Source organism: Spea bombifrons, chromosome 8 (genome assembly GCF_027358695.1).
Source record: "Spea bombifrons isolate aSpeBom1 chromosome 8, aSpeBom1.2.pri, whole genome shotgun sequence".
Classification (NCBI taxonomy): Eukaryota; Metazoa; Chordata; class Amphibia; order Anura; family Pelobatidae; genus Spea; species Spea bombifrons.
The window spans coordinates 24,639,978-24,660,818 of NC_071094.1; the positions used below are offsets into that span (position 1 = coordinate 24,639,978).

The 20,841-nt window shown below is 39.3% G+C and overlaps 1 protein-coding gene and 1 long non-coding RNA gene across 2 annotated transcripts; one reads left to right on the top strand and one right to left on the bottom strand.

The window, feature by feature from the left end:
- Positions 1–1,642: 1,642 nt before the first annotated feature.
- On the top strand, positions 1,643–7,428 carry LOC128503002 (adrenodoxin-like). The gene is made up of 5 exons (XM_053473006.1): positions 1,643–1,846; positions 4,873–5,000; positions 5,521–5,650; positions 6,468–6,982; positions 7,143–7,428. The coding sequence occupies exons 1-4, from the start codon at positions 1,689–1,691 to the stop codon at positions 6,586–6,588; spliced, it is 537 nt and encodes a 178-aa protein (XP_053328981.1). The 5' UTR covers positions 1,643–1,688; the 3' UTR covers positions 6,589–6,982; positions 7,143–7,428.
- A 12,349-nt stretch (positions 7,429–19,777) lies between these two features.
- LOC128503004 (uncharacterized) lies at positions 19,778–20,306 on the bottom strand. Its single transcript, XR_008355190.1, has 2 exons — positions 20,195–20,306; positions 19,778–20,155 (listed from the first exon to the last, which is right to left on the bottom strand). It is a non-coding gene; the product is annotated as an uncharacterized LOC128503004 (long non-coding RNA).
- Positions 20,307–20,841: the final 535 nt, after the last annotated feature.

The following is a 20,841-nucleotide window of genomic DNA, read 5'->3' on the forward strand; positions in this document are numbered from 1 at the left end:
GCACTTTCATTGCAGCTTCATAGAAGCCACAGTGTAAGTGAAGGGCAGTAACGGAGTCTGTCTGTGCGATGCAGACCCTCACCGGCCATCAGAGAGGATGATTCTCTGTTAGCCGGTGGGGGTCTGCATTGCACAGACAGACTCCGTTACTCACCTTCACTTACACTGAGGCTTCTATGAAGCTGCAGGGAAAGTGCCTTCAGTAACGGTGCCGGGTAGAGAGGCAGAGTGACGTATGGGAGGGGGGAGGAGTCAGAGGGGTCTATGGGAGGGGGGAGAGAGACGGAAGTGAGAGACCGGCCGACAGTGAGGAGAATCCAGGTCCCCTGCAGCGTTGCGGGGGATCTGGATTCCGGTGTTATAATCCGATCTCTGTTTGAGGTCGGATTATATAAAGAGAGGAGTTTTTCAGAGCATTTGCTCTGAAAAAAACCTCTTTTTATAATCGATAAAAATCGATCCGATTAATCGATGATGAAATTCGTTGACAACGATTTTCATAATCGATTATTATCGATTTTATCGATTAGTTGTTTCAGCCCTACAGAAAAGCAATGTATGCAAGACACTTTCAGCACTTTACGGCTGGTGGCCTCCTGATGACATAAGTGCGGCTGACGGCTGAATGTGACAGGCCTCATGCTACATTTGTATGCTCACGGAGTGTAAGGGGGCAAATCCAGCCAGTGTCCATACACTGCAGCACCCGATCTGCCGCTGGAGATTGGGCGTGTATGGAGCAACGTTGGCCAGCGAGTCACTGGCATACCTGGGAACTCTCTGGCTACCCAGAGCCCCCCATATCGCAGAATGCCAGTAGGAGGTCCCGCGACATCAGTGGGGGATCCAGCTGATAACATGGGACACAACATTTGGGGGGGGGGGCGTGCGGCAACTCTGCTTCCACCAGCCTAATAATCAGTGCTTCCCCAGTTGAGTTTCCGGGTGTGCCCATTGGGCTAATGCCCTATCTGGCAGACACTAGTGCGGACCTGTAGCATAGGGGTTTTACAGTTATTGTGTGCTTAAACAGTTTAATGTCTAAACACATTTTGTGCTTGACTGTGTGACATTTATGTCTGTGTCCCATAAGGTGTGTTACACTCACACCCAGAAAACTTTCTGAGCTCTTAGAAAGGAGGACACAGAGGCAGGAGAGAGACACGGGGATCAGAGTCCAAACAGAGCAATCCACCCCATGAAAGGCGGCCAAGTAGATGCCTCTGCTTTAGATCTGCCCCACCTCCCCAGGCTGAGAATGTCGCTCTTCCCCTCCTCACCCGGTTCAGGCTTGGAGTTATGAGATGGCGCCATTTTCTAAATGCATTTAGATTGACACTCCATGTTGATGGGGGATGCTCGGTACAGACAAATTCAAAGCTATTTACTTGGGGTCCGAGTGAAGGTAAACATTAGCTCTATATGTCATTTTAGACATGTGAAAATATATGTGGTGTTTCGGGTCGGTTGTGCCCTAAACTTCACCCTGTGACATTTGCACCGTTTGCAAACTACATGCGTAGACTGCGAGTCGTGAAACTCTCCCGTGGGTCGTTATCCCAGCACTGGGGTGTGTTAGTGGAGTCACGCCCACAGTGGGACGTCAGTCGTGGGATACCTGTCGCTGTCCTTATAACCCGAGTTCTTGCCCCGTAGTAACACTTCTCGTAAGCATCATTTACTCGAACATGGCTGGGCGTCTTGCTGGACTTGTTCGGACTCTGCTCCGAAGTCACCAGGGAGTCCTGTCTCCCCAGTACTATTCTGCATCTCAAGCCATAGCCTTTTCGCATGTGAGGGCTATCACCTCCACGGCCAGACTCCACGACACCAAATTCAGCTCCGGGTAAGCCTCGGGTCATTTGTGCTTCTGACTGTACACCCCTAAACATGTGTTATTAATATTAAATAAACCTACAGAACACCCCTCTGCACTTAAAGGGTTAAGCTATAGAACCCCCCCAGAGGTGTATCCTAACCTAGTGTTTTTTTTTACCTAACACTCTTTTTTTCACTCTTGGGGTGATTTAGGTGTTTACATTGTATTCATGCTTTACGTGTTCTTCTCTGTACCACTGCTTAGTGGTTTTATCCCACAGTCTGCACGGGAAAGGGTTAACCCTATGAAATCATTGCAGGCGAGTAAAAGAAAATAGTAAATATTGTGTGAAGGTGACTGATCTGCTTAATGAGGTGGAGCTGCCCCTTTTTACATGTTCATAATCGTATCAATTCAGTAATAAGATGTCGTTATTAAAGGGACATTATAATTGTTTATGATTATTATTTATTTGTAAAAATGACAATGTGTAGCGCTGGATGATGGCAGTTTGATTGGACAATTCGTAGCTACACTTTGAAACATTTTATTATATAGCAGTAAATCATGTGGGGTCTAAAGAAATATGGTGTTGGGTATTTTAATACATGTCTTGAACTTCCAGTATCTTTAGTATAATGTTTATATTCCCATAATACTTAAATAATATGCCTTGGTGAAAGCGTGATAAATGAATCTGTGTCTGCGAAGAATATTTTCCTGAAAACACTATAATGTCTGCAGTATAGAATAGAGGTTAGGATTTAGCGGTGAAATGGGTTTTATTCACTAAATGCTGAGTTGTAATACGATTAAACACCACTATAAAGGGACATCCCCTATGTATCGTGTAGAGTTCATTTTTTGTCACCCAACCTCATCTCAGCTGCACATATATGTCGCTTGTCAGTGCACATGTATGCTGTAGCGATGGCTCACACAAGATTTGCAGGGGATCCCCCAAGCACTTGTGCGGAAAAATCTTCCACTGATTTTAATTATGGTTTTAAGCCATTTACCAATCCTAGGAACAGAATCGCAAGAAGAATTTCTGAAATATGGCAATATTTTAGCTAGAATAAGACCATTTTTGTTGCTGTATTTACGCTAGGGGTTTGTGGCTGAGCATTATAAATGAATTATCTGTATACACACTTGTGTGCATTTTCGAGTAAACTCTTTTTGGCATTAATAAGACGACTGCTTAAGCGTCTAGCCACAGGCACCCACCCTAATCCAAAAGCCTTTTATCCCAGTTAATGACACAAACGCCAAATTGTGGGTAAGGGCACAACATTATTCACATGCCAGTTAAGTCACCATGAGCTCCTATCCTGACAATGCCACCAACCACCAAAGGACCTGGCTTCTCAACAGTCTTCTGACGGACTTTAAACATATCCCACTGAGGACCCTGTCCAGAAACACCCAACAAGCTGTGACTACATGGAAAGGTAGCAGAGGGAAAAAAACCCCAAATGGGGTGGGTAGGGAAACGATCCCGGGCTTGGTAGTGAGCTGAATTGGGGTAAGGCCACTCGCTCCCTAGCCTTTAACCCAAGCAACTTGTCACCAATGTCCAAAAGCAACAGCCTTGATCACAGACTAACATTGCATAGGCCAGCAGTCATGCCCCCTTGAGGGTTAAGGGAGGTCTTTCTGATTTTGTACATTTGATATGTATGTGTTCAGAATATTTCAGAATATTTTTGCTGTATTATATATATATATATATATATATATATATATATATATATATATATATATTAGATCACTAGGAGTTATTCAGTAACTCATGGATAAGGGATCACATTACTACCACATGCAGAGCCTAGATTGCCGTGTTGGTTATATTCTTCACATATGAGCACCTTTGATTATATATTACAAGTTATACACTGCTATTGCCATTTATTTCAATTTGCATTTTATATTTTTCACTTTTTGGACATTATTATGTTTTTTTCTCAATTTACATGTAAATGTATTTTTGGACGTCCTAGTTTTTCTTTAGATTGTAAGCTCCTTTGAGCAGGGCCCTCCTCACCTGTTGTTTCTCCAAGTCATATTGTTATGTTGCATACTACTTGCTATGTCCTGTCTACCCATTGTACAGCGCTACAGAATTTGAGGGCGCTATATCAAACAATAAATAATAATAATTATCTTACCATATGTTTGGTGCTCATCTATGCGAAATGTGGCATTTATTATTGCAGAACACATCCTTATCATATCTTTGGTCTGCGGCCTCGAAAAAAGTTCAGTAAATTCAAGGTTAGCAGAACTCACCAGGGTTACATTCTGTCACGCAGTCTCTCACATTAGAAAGGTTGTTGTTGGATAGCTAGATGTTCAAGGTTTCTACAGAGATAAGAAACATTAACTTTTTTTTTCTTTAAATGCTGTGCTTAGAATATAGAAATTGATGCATTAATTTTACACACAAACCTTACTAAAAAAGAAACTCTGTAAAAGCTGGCAATAACATGTTTTGACCACACGCTAGTGGAACCAGAAATGAAAATGAATGGAGGTCCAAGAGAAGATGGATTCATATTAGCTTTTTGGGATGTCAGAGGTCTCTACTTCAAAGAATCAGAAATAAAGCCATAGATACCACTACAAACCTCTTATCTGGAATAAGATAAAAACATAGAATTTATTGGCAGATAACCATTTGGCCGATGTAGTCTGCCCTTTTTTCCTGATGTAAAGACTCAAACCTTATACCTGTCCAATGCATGTTTAAATCCTCTCTCGCTATATTCGCCTCTACCACTTCTACCAAGAGACGGTTCTATTTACCTACTACACTCTCAGTAAAGTAGGATATGATTTTAGCGGTCACATTGCTTATGATATGCTTTTGTGTAAATAGAAATGTAAAAAGTAATCTATGTGACAAGTACTACTGAAGCTTACAATACAATAAAAAAACAATCTAATCTCTCACAACTCCAACCATCCATTAAAACGTTCTGTAAAAATAATTTGTGTTGTCATCTTTCATAACAAACATCTTCACCATTATCCTTACCCCTTACATCCAGAGATGCAGAGGACACTCTGACTGTAAATTTCATCAACCGTGATGGTGAGAAGCTGACAGCAACAGCCAAGGAAGGAGAGAGTCTGCTGGAAGTAGTGATTCGTCACCACTTAAATATAGATGGCTTTGGTGAGTTTTTGTGTTACCTTAAAGGAGCATTTCTTATTGTTTTATAGATTCTGTAGCACTGTTACAAAAGTTAAACATTGAAAAGTAACAACACAATTAAAAATGACAAAACAAAATACACGGCGCCATAAACATATGTTAAGATATATTGGTACAGCTACAATACATTATCCTGACGAGGGTTAAACAGTGATCATCACTTAAGTACCATCGTTAATTTTGTATGCCACTTTAAGATGATCCACATATTTCCCAGCACCACTCAAGCAGATTTGGTATGTTTTCTTTGTTATTGCAGTTAACGCTGCAAAGGAATGGGCAAGAACCCTGCATCATATATAATTAAAACGGGGATATTTTTAAAGTTGTCTTGCATATTTAACTATGCATTATACAAAGCCAGATCAACCACTCGTAAAAGATACTTTCACTCATCTCTATATTCACTTACTGAAACAAACACTCTGATAAGTATTGCAGTCTTGATAACTATATACCCCCAACCCCCTTATTTTTCCAGGTGCCTGTGAAGGGACTCTTGCTTGCTCCACTTGCCACCTCATATTTGACCAGCAGGTTTTTGAGAAGTTGGACCCCATTTCAGATGAAGAGATGGATATGCTGGATTTGGCTTTTGGACTCACTGACACGTGAGTATCCTGGGTTTGTGTTTCAGGGTGTTAGGTGCACCTACGAACTATTCTTCAGGTACCAGAAATAATCGATTGCATTGGCTCCTGGAATGATATCACAAGGGTACATCGTAGTCGGTCATTACAGGTGCTGCTCCACAAAATATTAATTTCACTCTCTAGCACATTAAGCAGACAAACCTTAGCAAATATGTCATTTTAGTCTTTCCTCTGTATGTTTAATCACATAATACAGCATAAAATGTATGCTTTTGTGTCACAATGTATTCTAGGCAAAAACATCAGGATAAATTGACATGATCAAAGATTTATTTCTAAGGGTTTGGGCATGCAACCATACTAAGAATAATATGACAATTCTGATACGACATTTACTTACGAAAGTGTTAAATTGAGATGTGCAGATGGAACAGCACCTTGAAATGTCTGATTAGATATCCTTTGAAAACAACAGGAACATGAATCAATTCACAAATACATTGCCTAACCGCTAATAGTTCTTGTAATTCTTGGGAATTAAATTATTTTTGCTACTGATTGTTCCATGGGGTTTAATCCCATAACCTACAAATAGTATCTAAATAAAGCATGTCAAGGTTTAGGTGTAAGGTTCATGTGCCTCTGGCTCCTGCTAATAACTGTGCAGAATAGAATACATTATCGATAAAATGACTAATTAGTTAGCGGTGTCTTGCGTACACTGGGACTGTGAGGATGTATGCTACTAACAGTTTACAAACTCTGCTGATTTCCAATCTACTACGTTGAACTGTTCTAGCTTAATCATTTATGTTCTTTCTCGCTTTCTGTGCAGGTCTCGTCTTGGCTGTCAGGTTTGTATGAATAAGTCCTTGGACGGCATAACAGTTCGGGTTCCAAAAGATATATCAGATATAAGGAAAGATGTTGAAGTTTTGAAGCAGAGCAAACAATGACATTCCCATTAGACCAGCTTTCAGTGCTATATGGTCATAGATATTATATGTGGCACTGAAAGTGAGAACATTATCTGTACAATGTAGGGGACAGCATGACACCACAATGTTTTGAAGGTGTACTACATTTTGTTTATAGTGCTCCCGCAGATTCCTTAGTGCTATAACAATAGGTGAGAATTAACAGTATCATTAAAATTAACAGAACTGACAATATTGTTAAAACACATTAAGTAATCCTTATACAGAAAGGGAAGGGCCCTGCTCTGGCAAGCTTTCAATCTATTTGATGTAACACATTATCCTAATTAATGATGTGTGATAGATTCAGACACACAGCATAGGTGCGGTTGTCTCAATATTACCTGTGTGGAAACAATAACTGTGTCATGAGGTAATTTGAGATTATTTGTGAGGATTATTTAACTCAACCATTTTGGGGACTAGCGTTAACTACAACACTTCTGTTATTTACCATGAAACATGTAATTTATTTCATGCAGAATGTATATGTACATTATGTCCTGTTAGCTATCATATTCAAATAAATTTAGTAATGTTTTTATTCTTTTTCCTTACCACTGCATTGGACTGGACCTGGTTCAGTTTTACCTATGGTTAGCCCAGTCATAAACAATGTAGTCGTCAATATGTTCAATGTAGGATGTGTGGGGTTCTAGGAGACTTTTGACCTGTAAAGTAAACCCACCTTGACAATAGACATCTATTTTTGGTCCCAATGATTTCTCTTATGTTTTTAACCGATTCCAGCCATTAACCTTACAATATGTTAAAAGAAAAAAATACTATCATGACTCCCCATCTCTAATAAAGCCTCTTTTTGATTTAGTTTGGTTTAGTTTAAGTTATGACTCATGTCATCTGGGTTTGCCATTTCATTACCATATTCTCTATACCTATCACTATTTTACAGTATAAATTAACAGAAAGATGCACGAGGAAGCAAATATAACTTGTAAAAAAAATGTTTTGTTTTTTTTACAAAAGATTATTCAGATCTTTGATTGTATATCTTAACAGCTGACCTTTCTGCAGAGCTAGTGTAGATGCAAGCAGGGGCTATACACTCAGTTGTAAATACAAACCTTTATTACTATGTTATCTACAGTAACCTTTGTACATGTTGACTCAGCAATTGGGCCATAAGTGAAATAAAGGTATGCACTGTAAATATAATTTGTAGCATGGGGATATCTAAGCAAACATGCACTGCGGCTACACTTCTGTATTGAGAAGCAAAAACAAATTCAACATTTAATGGTACAACATTTTGCTGTATGTGTTCATTTTTATGTATTTAATAAAATCAAGTTTTGATTGATAGTTGAACTGATGGATATTATTGAGAATAATAATAAGGCTTGCAAGCGTCCTGTTTTGGAGACATCATTACTTGTCATTACAACCCACGTTATATTTTTCTAGAATGTTTGGTGTGTATATCACAGTAATAAAACGTATAATGAATGTTAATCAATTGAGGTTTGTGTAAATAAAATACTTGTTCCAAATGGTACTTATATATATATATATATATATATTATCTCAATAAATCACATTGTTACAAAAAAATCCTTTTTGTTATCAGTATCTCTCTGGCTACACCCAATAAAACACAAGTGTGCCACTTTTCACATATGAAACGTTTAGAAATGTGCCATTATCTCATGTGATCTAGTAACAGCTTTTTCTATGGGGCCACTCTTTTTTTAACATTGCTAATTAAACTATACCCTAGTAGAAAGGGTTTTTAGTTTACTGGTTCACAAGATGAGTAAAATATTAATGTATTCTTTATGTTGTAACCCGAGTTCCCTAAGCTGGCATGGTCAGGACAACAAAGGACCGGTATCTTCAATAAAGTAGTAGTTTGCAGGAGAGCAGTCTTTTCAACTCTATCCACTATGAAACCCCAACTTCTCCTGTAAGGAAAGTTTTGTTGGTCATTGTATAATGCATATTTATAGCAGTGTGTAGTTGAACTATTTGGCAAACAGGACCAGCTCAACCCTTCTTCAGAAGCCACTTGATTGGGTTGATAATTAATCATGCATCATAAAGGCATTGAGTTAAAAATCTCTTGTATACTGATGCCTTAGTGCATACTCAACCCCAATCATGTGTGCATGAGCTCTACTAACTACATAATAATTTGAACAGTATTATCAGTTAACAATGACAGAGTTCAAGTCCATATGAACAGACATTTCTATACTATAACCCACAGCATAAAGCTTTTTTGTATATACCATGTTGTCGCTGATGTCTACCCAATACAATTCAAGCAAATTCTTCTCTGACAATACCACACTATTATGTGTTTTCTGGTCTTTGTTTTTTCATTTTAAGATATATTATACCAAGAAACCATCTAGATTCAAAACACACATACAGGTTGTGTATATATATTTTTTTATTTGTCAATAGATACGGTATATACTGAGCGCACTTAATACCTGTTGTACAATCACTTAGGTATAGCCTAGAAACTAAAAAACCTTGGCCATCGCAGTAGTGAACAGGATGAATGATCTAAGGTTAGTAATTACACGCTTGACCTTTTTACTGGGTACTGGCACATCACAAATATTCATAACATAAATAACATAATAAAAACAATCATTCACCCACATAGAGGGAAAGAGCTAGCACTAAATAAACCTAAACACCAAAAGTAGCCTGCCATAAGCTACTGGCTGTAACCCACTGTGCAGCAAGATGGGACTACTACGTCTTTCGTCCGCGCATCTTTCAATTGAAACATATAGCAAGCCTTAGGGGGCTGGGATCCCCCAAATTTAAGATAACAATGCACCAAATTAACAACACATAAATGACTCTCTCCCCCTCGCACCCAAACGCAATTACTTCACATTCCTCAGGGGGGGGTTGGGAACCCCAGTAAAAAAGGGGAAGAGCCAACCCAAACCCCTTCAGAATGCCTGGTGTCTTCTCCATCTCCTCACCTTGAAGGCACCATGCCAGGTCATGTCGCCTTTACACCTATGCAGCTCCAGGGCTCCTCTTTATTTTGCATAAATGCTTTTTCCTACGCACTCTATTGATTATATGCTACCAGCTATGTACACTTTGATATAAATGATGTTACTTACCGACTGTAAATTCATTGCACACTTAGTGTTTACGTTGTTTTTTTATACAGTTACATACACTTTGCAATAACAAAAAACACCTGGATTTCTGTGTAAAGAAGGCCATGCTAAGAGTACAACTCATTATGAAAATGTAATTGGAATGGAAAAAAAAGGGCAAATTTATAGTTTGTAAAATGTTTTATTTACATTGGAAATACATGCGTAGAATAAAAATGTAATGAACTGGATATAAAACGTAAAATAAAATGTAAAATGTCTTGTCCTACAATGGAGAAAATCAATGAGATCTGTGGATGAGAAGCACTACTCCACAAGAAAATAAGAAAGGAACATGGCCCTATTGCTAACCATGGATCTGAATCAGAACAGACCAATATGCATCCCAGGCAAGCATATGACTGTTGTAGCTTCGATCTTCTGGGCTAGGCTTAACTCCCCATTAAAAACCCCAATAATGACACCACACCATAGAATATGGATAAGAAAAGGCCACAGCCAATTTTATTTATTAGAGTCATTGTTACGCCAAAACCTGAAACAATAAACATAGGTGCGTTAACAAGGACAGTGACTCAAAACACCAACATGTAAATTAATACAATAAACACCCAAGCTTGCCAAGTAATCCAGGTACCATAACCAAATACCACTTAAGGAAGGGACATACCGAGATGCCCCCACCCTGACCTGAGGTTCCCAGCACTGACAGCCAAGAACCTCCCACCATTCACTTACCACCACATTAACCCCCTGGATAACCTGGCAAGCTGCCGCCCCACAGACTGTGACAAATGACACAAACCAACAAACAAAAGAAAAAGGGAGGGAGGGTGGGACACGCAACCAGGTAAGCTAACCACAAGAATGGTTCCTAAGCCCGGGAACGCAGCCACTTATATAATCTACCCCCAACTCCACCCCCAAAATTCCCGCCAAAAAGCCTACCCCTCCTCCGCACAACAGTCAGGGCCCACTATAGCCCATGCTGCCCCCCCCTAGATAAAATGTATAGGACCCGATACATGTTTAAATATATAATCTATTCGTACATTCATAGAGAGCATAAAGCACTGGACCATTTTTATTAATAGAATATTGATATTAATTTGTAAGCATATGATAGCTGTGTGGTCCCTTTAAATGTTTGTGGTAACCTCAGCTATTCTCCATCTAGGAAATGTGTTCTGCTGAATACATCTCCATGTGCAGAATATATAATTCCCTCCAGTTAGCTTCTCTTCTCCAAGTAAGTTTTTTCCCTGTTTTTGAAGAATACATATTAAAGTACTTACAGACTACTTTCAAGTGCTTTCTTCTTTAGTGGGACTGTTAGGGACAGTAAACTGCCCCTTTAATATTGCATTGCAGTTTTCATACGTTTTTTACTTATATCAAATATAGTCCATATTAAATATTAGTAAATAATACATAAGTATAAAAACATACCAGGCGGGGTATGTAATATAATATACAATGTAACATTAATCTTCTCTGTACCTTCACAGCTGGAATGCTAGATGAAGGGATTTCTAGCCTAACCAGATCTCAGCAGATCACCACTCTGCACAGCATCTGCTCTGCATGCCACCTTTCCATAAATCAACTTGCAGCATCAGATTGGTGCTGTGGCGCCCTTATGCTAAGTCGCCCCAGAAAGGTGGCACTGCATTGCTCTCAACCCAAGAATTGAGGTTACTAATCCATACTCATGATTCCCAGAACACTGTCATTCTTTAAATTTCCACAGGATGGAGCTCTGAGAGTAGACAAGTAGGCATTTCTTTGCTTCCTTGTACAGGGGCAGTAAACATTATTATAAAATGGTTATTGATAGTAAATCAATAACTATTATTTTTCTTAATATTAGCCAACACCGTGTTAATCTTCCAGATCTCCACAATTTATCCTTTCAAGGTTAAGACATAACCAAGAATCAAACCATAGCACATAAGTATGCAGTGACCCAGCCATTAAGTTCCACCTAAATGAAGGAGATTTGGGACTGGCACCCGATCTGAACTTTTTTGTTATTTTATTTTCTTGAAGGGTAGTAGGCAGTGATATTATAATAAACCCAAGTAAAGCACAGTATTAGAATATTTTAATGTAAAGGTAAATTCATTTCCAAATACTTCCCAAATTCCCTCTGTACATCAGACGGGGTCGCACCTTTTGGGACCTAAATCCATCTGTCTTATATATCCCTATTTTTTAGCAGTGCAGGATGCTTGCTAGGTATGAGTTTTCTACAGTCTTAGAAGTCACAATGAAAATTTATCAAAAATATATATATATATTTTTAAATAATTCAGTTCAGTTTAAAAGAAAAACATATTTTTAAATGCCTTATTCGAGGCGAGCTTTAGAGTGAAATCTACAAAAACGTTGCTAACTAACATACATACTGGAACATACACAAAATGATGTGTGATTGATGTACATGTGGACAAACACATACAAGCACCAGTGTATTTATGAAGGGACAGCCTTATGCCTGTCCCACAGCAATGCCCCTAGCCTCCTCCTAGGACCTAGCTTGAGTACGGTCTCTTCTTTCCTTTACTGTGCATTTTCTGTGGAACATGATGTCTTATTCCAGCGCTACCTTAGAAGCTCATGTGGCTTCTGAAATCAGATACTACAGAGACTGTTCCACCTCTGTGCTGTAAATCAGCCAGTTGTAAGGTCTGACCAGCTCATGTAATATAAAATATATTTTTTCTTCTAAATGCCTGAATTACATAAATACCTATTAACAGGCTACAAACACATACATTCTATTTCCTGGAAAATCTTAAAAAAATCTTCCCCCAGCCACATCCCAAACAACATCCTCAAATACAAAAACGCTGGCCATTCGAATTGTTGAGATGCACAAAACAGGATTGCAAGCAATTTGTATGATTGCAATAAAAAATAAAAGTTTCTTGTATATTGTAGTATGAGCAAAAAACGTGGAATCTCCTGTAAAAATAAACAAAAGGATAAACAAAAGATTTTTCTATAGAAACACAGCACTGCTAGCTATTATATGCATTATATATATATATGTATATATATATATATATATATATCAGTGACTGACAACTACTGCCATTGCAGTTGGCCTATGAGTCCTGCTACACAGACACACACACACACACACACACACACACACACACACACACATATATAGCTAGGAAAAGATTCAGGTTTGAATGCCAGAGATATTTCTGTCTTTGGTTGTGGTAGCTAAGTACATGTTGCTATGTGGGTCACTGTTGTTCTCCAAGAATAAATTAGTGCCATGAGAATGGAATAAGATCTAGCAATGTTCCCACAGCAGCATGTGTCACTATCTCCTTTTTCTATCACAGGCAGGACATGTCCCACTTACAACTGGAAAGACAGCTGTCAACATAGCTGGAAGGTCTGGTAATATACACATGAAGCAGTGACATGTCCCACAATCAGAGGAATATTACACTTGTAATTTTGTATCACAGTGGAAGCTTATTGATTTACAGGCCTCTACCTAGAACAAGAAAAACATAACAATCACTTTTAGTTTTTAGCTACAAAATAAAATTTATATTTAATGAATTTAAACTATACTTCCAAGAGGAATTTAAAGTGATGTCTGTCCCACCTCCTTACCTTCCTAGTCAACCATTATTTTACTCAATTATATCCACTGATCACCTATTTTATTTCTTAAAATACTTTTGTTATGCTTGCCCTTAATACTTTCATTAAGTTTCCCACAACTTTAAATGAACCAGATACACCAAATAGCAACATGCTTTTTTAGTCACTTCAGCGGACAAAACTTTCTTGGCCTAGAAATCAGTGAGAGGAAAAGTAAAGGTTTTATGTTATTTACTCTGTTTCAATCTGCATATCTTATTAAAAAGGATTAGTGGCACTAAATTGTGGCTTTAGGCGCGGGTATAGTTTGCAGTTATGCAGCAGTAAAAGCATACAAGCAAGTTTACCTCAGAATGGCCCAAACGAAACAAATTGAAGGATTTAGAGTGGCCTAGTCAAAGTCCTGACTAAATTGAGATGATGTGGTATGACTTAAAAAGGGTAGTTCCTGCTTCAAAACCCTTTTATGTGGCTGAATGAAAACAATTTTGCCAAAAAGAGTCATGTCTCTGTCCCCCTTCAGTCTAATTTTAAAAAGTCTACTTTCCCCATGTCCCTTGGCAAGCGCCATTATACAGTAAGTACCAGATGGGTCTCTGTTTTATTCATTTATTCAGTATTGAAGAACTACTTACAAGAAATATGCCCATCCAAACAAATTTTGCCAGATATTAAACTGCACTGCGGTTTCTGACTATAAGTAAAGATAATTATCTGTCCCAAATGGTACAGGACCCAACCAGAGGGGGGCGCTCTACTGGACTTAATATTAACCAACAGACCTGACAGAGTAACTAATGTGCAGGTCAGAGGGCACCTAGGAAATAGTGATCACAATATAATACATTATAACTTGTCGTTCAATAAGGGAACTCTTAGAGGAGCCACAAGAACTATGAACTTTAGGAAGGCAAAGTTTGATCAACTAAGAGAAGCACTTAACACTGTAAATTGGGAAAATGTCCTCAAAAACAAAAGCACAGACACTAAATGGGAGATTTTTAAAAATATCTTAAATTCTCACTGTGAAAAGTACATACCGTACGGGAATAAAAGAGTCAGGAACAAAAGAAAACCAATGTGGATAAATAAAAATGTAAAGGTGGCAATAAATGGCAAAAAAGGCATTTAAGCTACTAAAACAGGAAGGCAGTGAGGAAGCACTAAGAAGCTATCGGGAAAAAAATAAAATATGTAAAAATCAGATAAAAGCAGCAAAAGTGGAGACAGAAAGACTCATTGCCAAAGAGAGTAAAACAAACCCCAAAATGTTCTTTAACTATATAAATAGTAAAAAGGTTAAAAATGAAAGCGTTGGCCCCTTAAAAAGTAATGAGGGAGAAGTTATAGACGGGGATCAGGAAAAAGCTAATCTATTAAATACCGTATTGGCCCGAATATAGGCCGCACTTTTTCCCCCCACTTTAATTCTTTAAAGTGGGGGTGCGGCCTATATTCGGGGTCTAGCGCCCGACGCCCGGGACATGCAGTCCCGGGCGCCGGGCAGGCAGCGGGGTTAGGATACAGATTCCCCGCAGCGGTGCAGGGGACCTGCATCCTACTGTCTGATACGCTCAGACAGCCTCCCGTGCCAGCACTTCCCACGGGGGGGAGTACCGGCACGGGAGGTTGTCTAAGCGCATCGCACGGACGTTCACCGGCAGCGGCGATGCGCCGTTGCCGGTGAACGTGCGCACGATGCATTCTAACCCCCCCGACTTACCAGGGCAGACTCCCGGGTGTCTTGCAGGCCCCGGCGGAAGACATCTACGCAATACGCGTATACAACTTCCGCTGGGTGCCGGTACCGGGAGTTGTATACACGATGTGCATAGATGTCCCCCTCCGGCCCCGTAAGACACCCGGGAGTCTGCTCTGGTAAGTCGGGGGGGGGGAGGACAGAGTGGCAGCATATCGCGGGGAGGACAGAGTGGCAGCGTATCTCGAGGGGGGGGGACAGAGTGGCAGCGTATCTCGAGGGGGGGGGACAGAGTGGCAGCATATCTCGGGGAGGGGGGGAGGACAGAGTGGCAGCGTATCTCGGGGAGGGGGAGGACAGAGTGGCAGCGTATCTCGGGGGGGAGAGGACAGAGTGGCAGGATGTTTTTTGGTGCTTTTTTTAAAGAAAAAAACTTTTTCTTTAAAAAAGCACCAAACTTTTAGGGTGCGGCCTATATACGGGGGCGGCCTATATCCGAGCCAATACGGTATATTCTTCTCTGCTGTATTCACAGAGGAAAATGAAATGCCAGGTAATATACAGCAGGATGAGATAAATGCCCCAGTACATGTCGCCTGTCTAACCCAGGAAGAAGTGCAGTGCCGCCTAAAAAAATCAAAATAGACAAATCACCAGGTCCAGATGGCATTCACCCCCGCGTTCTAAGGGAGTTAAGTAATGTAATAGACAGACCCCTATTTCTAATATTCAAGGACTCTATAGTGACCGGGTCTGTTCCCCAGGACTGGCGCATAGCAAATGTTGTGCCAATATTCAAAAAGGGGACAAAAAGTGACCCGGGGAATTATAGGCCTGTTAGTTTAACTTCTGTTGTATGTAAACTGTTTGAGTCTTTCCTAAGAGATGCTATTTTGGAGAATCTCAATGAAAATAAATGTATGACTCCATATCAGCATGGGTTTACAAGGGATCGGTCCTGTCAAACTAACCTGATCAGCTTTTATGAGGAGGTGAGCTCAAGACTGGATCGGGGTGAATCGTTGGATGTCATATATCTTGATTTTTCCAAAGCATTTGATACGGTGCCACATAAAAGCCTGGTACATAAAATGAGAATGCTTGGGCTGGGGGAGAATGTGTGTATGTGGGTAAGTAACTGGCTCAGTGATAGGAAACAGAGGGTGGTTATTAATGGTACATACTCTGAGTGGGTGACTGTTACTAGTGGGGTACCACAGGGGTCAGTTTTGGGTCCTATTCTTTTTAATATATTTATTAATGACCTTGTAGAGGGATTGTATAGTAAAGTATCAATCTTTGCAGACGATACTAAGCTCTGTAACGTGGTTAACACAATAGAGGACAGTGCACGATTACATATGGATCTGCATAGGTTGGAGGCTTGGGCTGGGATGTGGCAGATGAGGTTCAACACAGATAAATGTAAGGTTATGCACATGGGGAAGAAAAATCCAGGCTGGGAATATGTATTAAATGGGAAAACACTGGGGACGACTGACATGGAAAAGGACTTAGGAGTCTTGGTTAACAGTAAATTTACCTGTAGCGACCAGTGTCAGGCAGCTGCTGCTAAGGCAAATAAAATCATGGGGTGCATCAAAAGGGGCATTGATGCCCACGACAAAGAAATAATTCTACCATTGTACAAGTCACTAGTCAGACCACACATGGAATACTGTGTACAGTACTGGGCATCAGTGTACAAGAAAGATATAGTGGAGTTGGAGAGGGTTCAAAGACAGGCAACCAGAGTAATAAGGGGAATGTTAGGACTACAGTACCCAGAAAGATTATCAGAATTAGGGTTATTTAGTTTGGAAAAAAGACGGCATAGGGGGGGACTTAATAACTATGTATAAATATATAAGGGGGCAGTACAGAGATCACTCCCAGGACCTATTTATACCCAGGACTGTATCTATAACAAGGGGACATCCTCTACGGCTGGAGGAAAGAAGGTTTCTACACCAGCACAGACGGGGGTTCTTTACAGTAAGAGCGGTGAGACTATGGAACTCTCTGCCAGAGGAAGTGGTAATGGTAAACTCAATAAGAGTTTAAAAGGAGCCTCGACGTGTTTCTTGAAAGCAATAATATTACAAGTTATGGATATTAGATTAATAGGGACAGAACGTTGATCCAGGGATTTATTTTGATTGCCATATTTGGAGTCGGGAAGGAATTTTCCTCCTGGTATGGGGCAATTGGCATCTGCTTCATAAGGGTTTTTTGCCTTCCTCTGGATCAACACAGTAGGGACACAATATGTATATAGGTTGAACTTGATGGACTTTGGTCTTTTTTCAACCTTATGAACTATGTTACTATGTTACTATGTTACATAAACTACAAACATGATAGCACTACTTGTGTTCTGTGTTTGTCTCTACATCCGAGTCAGATTCCCTGCGGGTTCATATATTTTTTCCAAGAAACAAAAATCTGCACTGCTTAACCATATCCAAATACTCTTGTTGTTCAACAGATATATGTTTAAGTAGATATTAAGATTAGGTTTGTAGTTTTATGGCGATTTAGTTCATATTGTCGCATACATTTAAATAAATCATACAGTACCTAATTAAACCCAGCTTTCATCATACACTGAGTGTGAGAGGTGTCAGTGATGTGCACACACAGTTCTCTTCTCCTGTGATCCTATACACACACACTCAAACATCAGTTTCCCCCTCTCTCTGTTCCAGGGGCGTAAGGTAGAAAAGGATCACAAACACAGACATAGGCTACTCAGACTGGACCTGTTCCAGAACTACTGCGTCACAAGAAGGACCAAGAAATGGCAACTATTTGGAAGTGCCTCCTTAGTATAAACATGTGTCCTGCAATCCAAGAGACGCCAGTCTATGCTCCCTTCAAATACCTGAAAAATCCCTGTGAGTTTTACTGCTGATAAGTTTATAAAAGAATTCCAAATATACCACTCCAAATAGCGGCATGCTCTTAGCTACAAATTAACTCTATAGTACTAGTATATCTGTAACAATGTCCACAGAAAAACATGTGCAATCATTTTTTTATTAATTAAAATCGGTCAAAACCTAAGATGAGGATGTACATGGTTAATCTTAGATACCTCTTAAAAAGATTTTGTTTTGGGGGCCTGGAGATTTTTATAGATTACAAAGCCAAATCAAGCTTCACTATCTGGAAGTCTGATGGACAAATCTGTATTTGGCAGATGCCAGGAGAACTTTACAAAGCGATGACTCAGGCTTCACTATCTGAAAGTCTGATGGACACATCAAATATTTAACATATTTTAAAATAAAAGTGTATAGGCTACTTAGAGCTATAAGGGTGCCTCTCTATAATGTATTTTTTTATATTTTAGGTGAATACTAACTACTAGAATGCATATTGGCTAATGTAAAGTTTACTGGAGGGGGCATAAAGGTTTTGTCTATTTTTCAGCATTTGGGCTAGGCCCCTTAGTTCCAGTGAAGAATAATGTTAGTGCCACAGCATACAATAACATTTAGCCAATTATATGCTTCCAACTTTGTGGCACCAGTTGAAGAATGGCCATTTCCAGTGCCCCTGTGCACAAATAAAGCCCCATAAAGACATGGTGTGGAGGAACTCGAGTGGCCTTCACAGAGCCCTAACCTTAACCCCACTGAATAACTTTGGGATGAATTGGAAAGGCAATTGTAAGCAAAAGGCCTTCTTGTCCAAAACAAGTGCCTGACCTCACAAATGTTTTTTTGGCTGAATTGGGGCACACATTCCCACTCCAAAATCCTTAGGGAAGCCTTTCCAGAAGAGCGAAGGCTGTTATATCCGCAAAGGCGGGGCCAACTCCGTTTTAATGCCTATGGATTTGGAATGGGATGTATTAAATGTGATTTTATATATATATATATATATATATATATATATAAATATATATATATATATACACACACACATGTGCACCATTAAAGTACCTTAATATTAAATAATCTATCATGTTCCAAGTAAATGCTAAGTGGCTCTCTGCATGGTGCTGAAACAGGATATGCGGTCAACTTTGTTGCCAGTTAATACGTACAACGTCTTTTCATGAATATACTGTACCTCTTGATAGTACCTCTGGCATTCAAAGCTCTTTATTTCATGTTGTTGCATCCATTGTTTGCTGAAGTCCTACAACAGTGTGGCTCAGGGATGGGCTGTAGATTAAAGTTGGCCTTGGCACTTTAATCCCAGTGGACAGAGGTGTTTGCGGCCACCTGCTGGATACATGTAGCCACCTCCTAAACTTCTTTTTCAGTGTGCGGCTGCATGTATTCCATGCAGACACTGAAGGATCAGATTTTCCACAGATGAAGGCACTGTTGAGCACCAGTCCAACAAGCATTCCCATGTTTTCAAATGACCAGTCCAGGCCTAGTGTGGCTATTTTTTTAGTATATTGAGTAAATGTATGTTTACATACATTTTTTGTATATTTTAAAATTGTTTTAAAATCAAAATATAGGAAAAAGTTTGGTATTTGCTATTCTGTATATATATGTATGCTATATGTATGCATTCATACATATCTATTAATATACCTACATTCCTCACTGTAAGAAAGAATTTGGAGGTGACAAAAGTGGCCTTATTTCATTTCAATATGCTGGAGATCAATACTTTGGTTCAGCAGAGCAGCAGAGAGATAAACTAGGTATAGTGTACAAAAATCAGTGGGTAGTAATATCAAACAGAGAACAAAACAGGGTTGTAGTGCATTAGTATTACTTTAATTGAAATAGTTACAACCATTTTGTGGCAGAGGGTTGGCATATAACGTGAAGGCATACACACACGGAAGAAATATACAGTACTATATACAAAATAAGAACTTTGGTTATGAAAGCAGTTTAAAACATGTGAAAATATAAGCGGAACTTTGCATCGTGTTTTGATACCACATTGTTTAGATACCTGATAAAAATGTAGAAGATTCACAAAACAGTGTAAGAATGCTTTCTCTCTTGGTCATTGCTATCCAAATTTTGTAGGTTATAGGACATACCCTATTGAAACAACCCTTAACTATAATAGCATTTACTGAGTTCTTAAGTAGGTAAGAGGGGTATAGTTAGAGGCCATTGTGCTTCTGGTGGGCAGCCATGCTGTCCAAATGCAAAACCACTTATATACCTTGCTTTTGTGAATATACATTAGACATGATGTAGTATTCTCCCCATAAACACAGTAAACATAACAGCTGAGAAATGTACAGTCACACATTTGCCCATACACTGTTATAGCAGTCTAACAATATAATGTAAAGCTAATCATTCTAGAGTCATTCTTTCCAGTTTTTCAGGTCAACTCAAGTGCATGGCCTTAGTTGGGCACATTACAATTGAAAACAATGAACATCTGCACTACTTAAACCAACCATGACAACTTTAGTACTCAATCATTCAGAAAATTAATTCCATGAGCATGCCCGACGTCTATCTAATACACATTCTAAAAATTAATTCATTCTTGTGCCAAATCCATATATGCTTGCACTATTGCCTATGAGTCATCTATTGTTTGGTCTCTGTCGTAGCATTAATTCATTCATGGAATATTGTATAATACTCCTGCATCAAATACCCTCTTTATACATACTCAGACCCTCCATTTAACACTTGCACACACCCTTAATAACATTCATTTGCCTGCATAATAACTAAACCATTTGAGTGCAACAGGTGTTCAATCGTCAGTTAAATTGTCAATATATCTTCAAAATAACCCCTGCATCTAGACAAGAAGCAAAATAAGTTATTTTTTAAAGATTTT

Bases quoted from the DNA above. Each gene is read 5' to 3' on its own strand.
- LOC128503002 (XM_053473006.1), top strand. From the start codon at position 1,689: ATGGCTGGGCGTCTTGCTGGACTTGTTCGGACTCTGCTCCGAAGTCAC. The intron at 1,847-4,872 runs GTAAGCCTCGGG...CCTTACATCCAG, and splicing joins GACACCAAATTCAGCTCCGG to AGATGCAGAGGACACTCTGA. The intron at 5,651-6,467 runs GTGAGTATCCTG...CTTTCTGTGCAG, and splicing joins GCTTTTGGACTCACTGACAC to GTCTCGTCTTGGCTGTCAGG.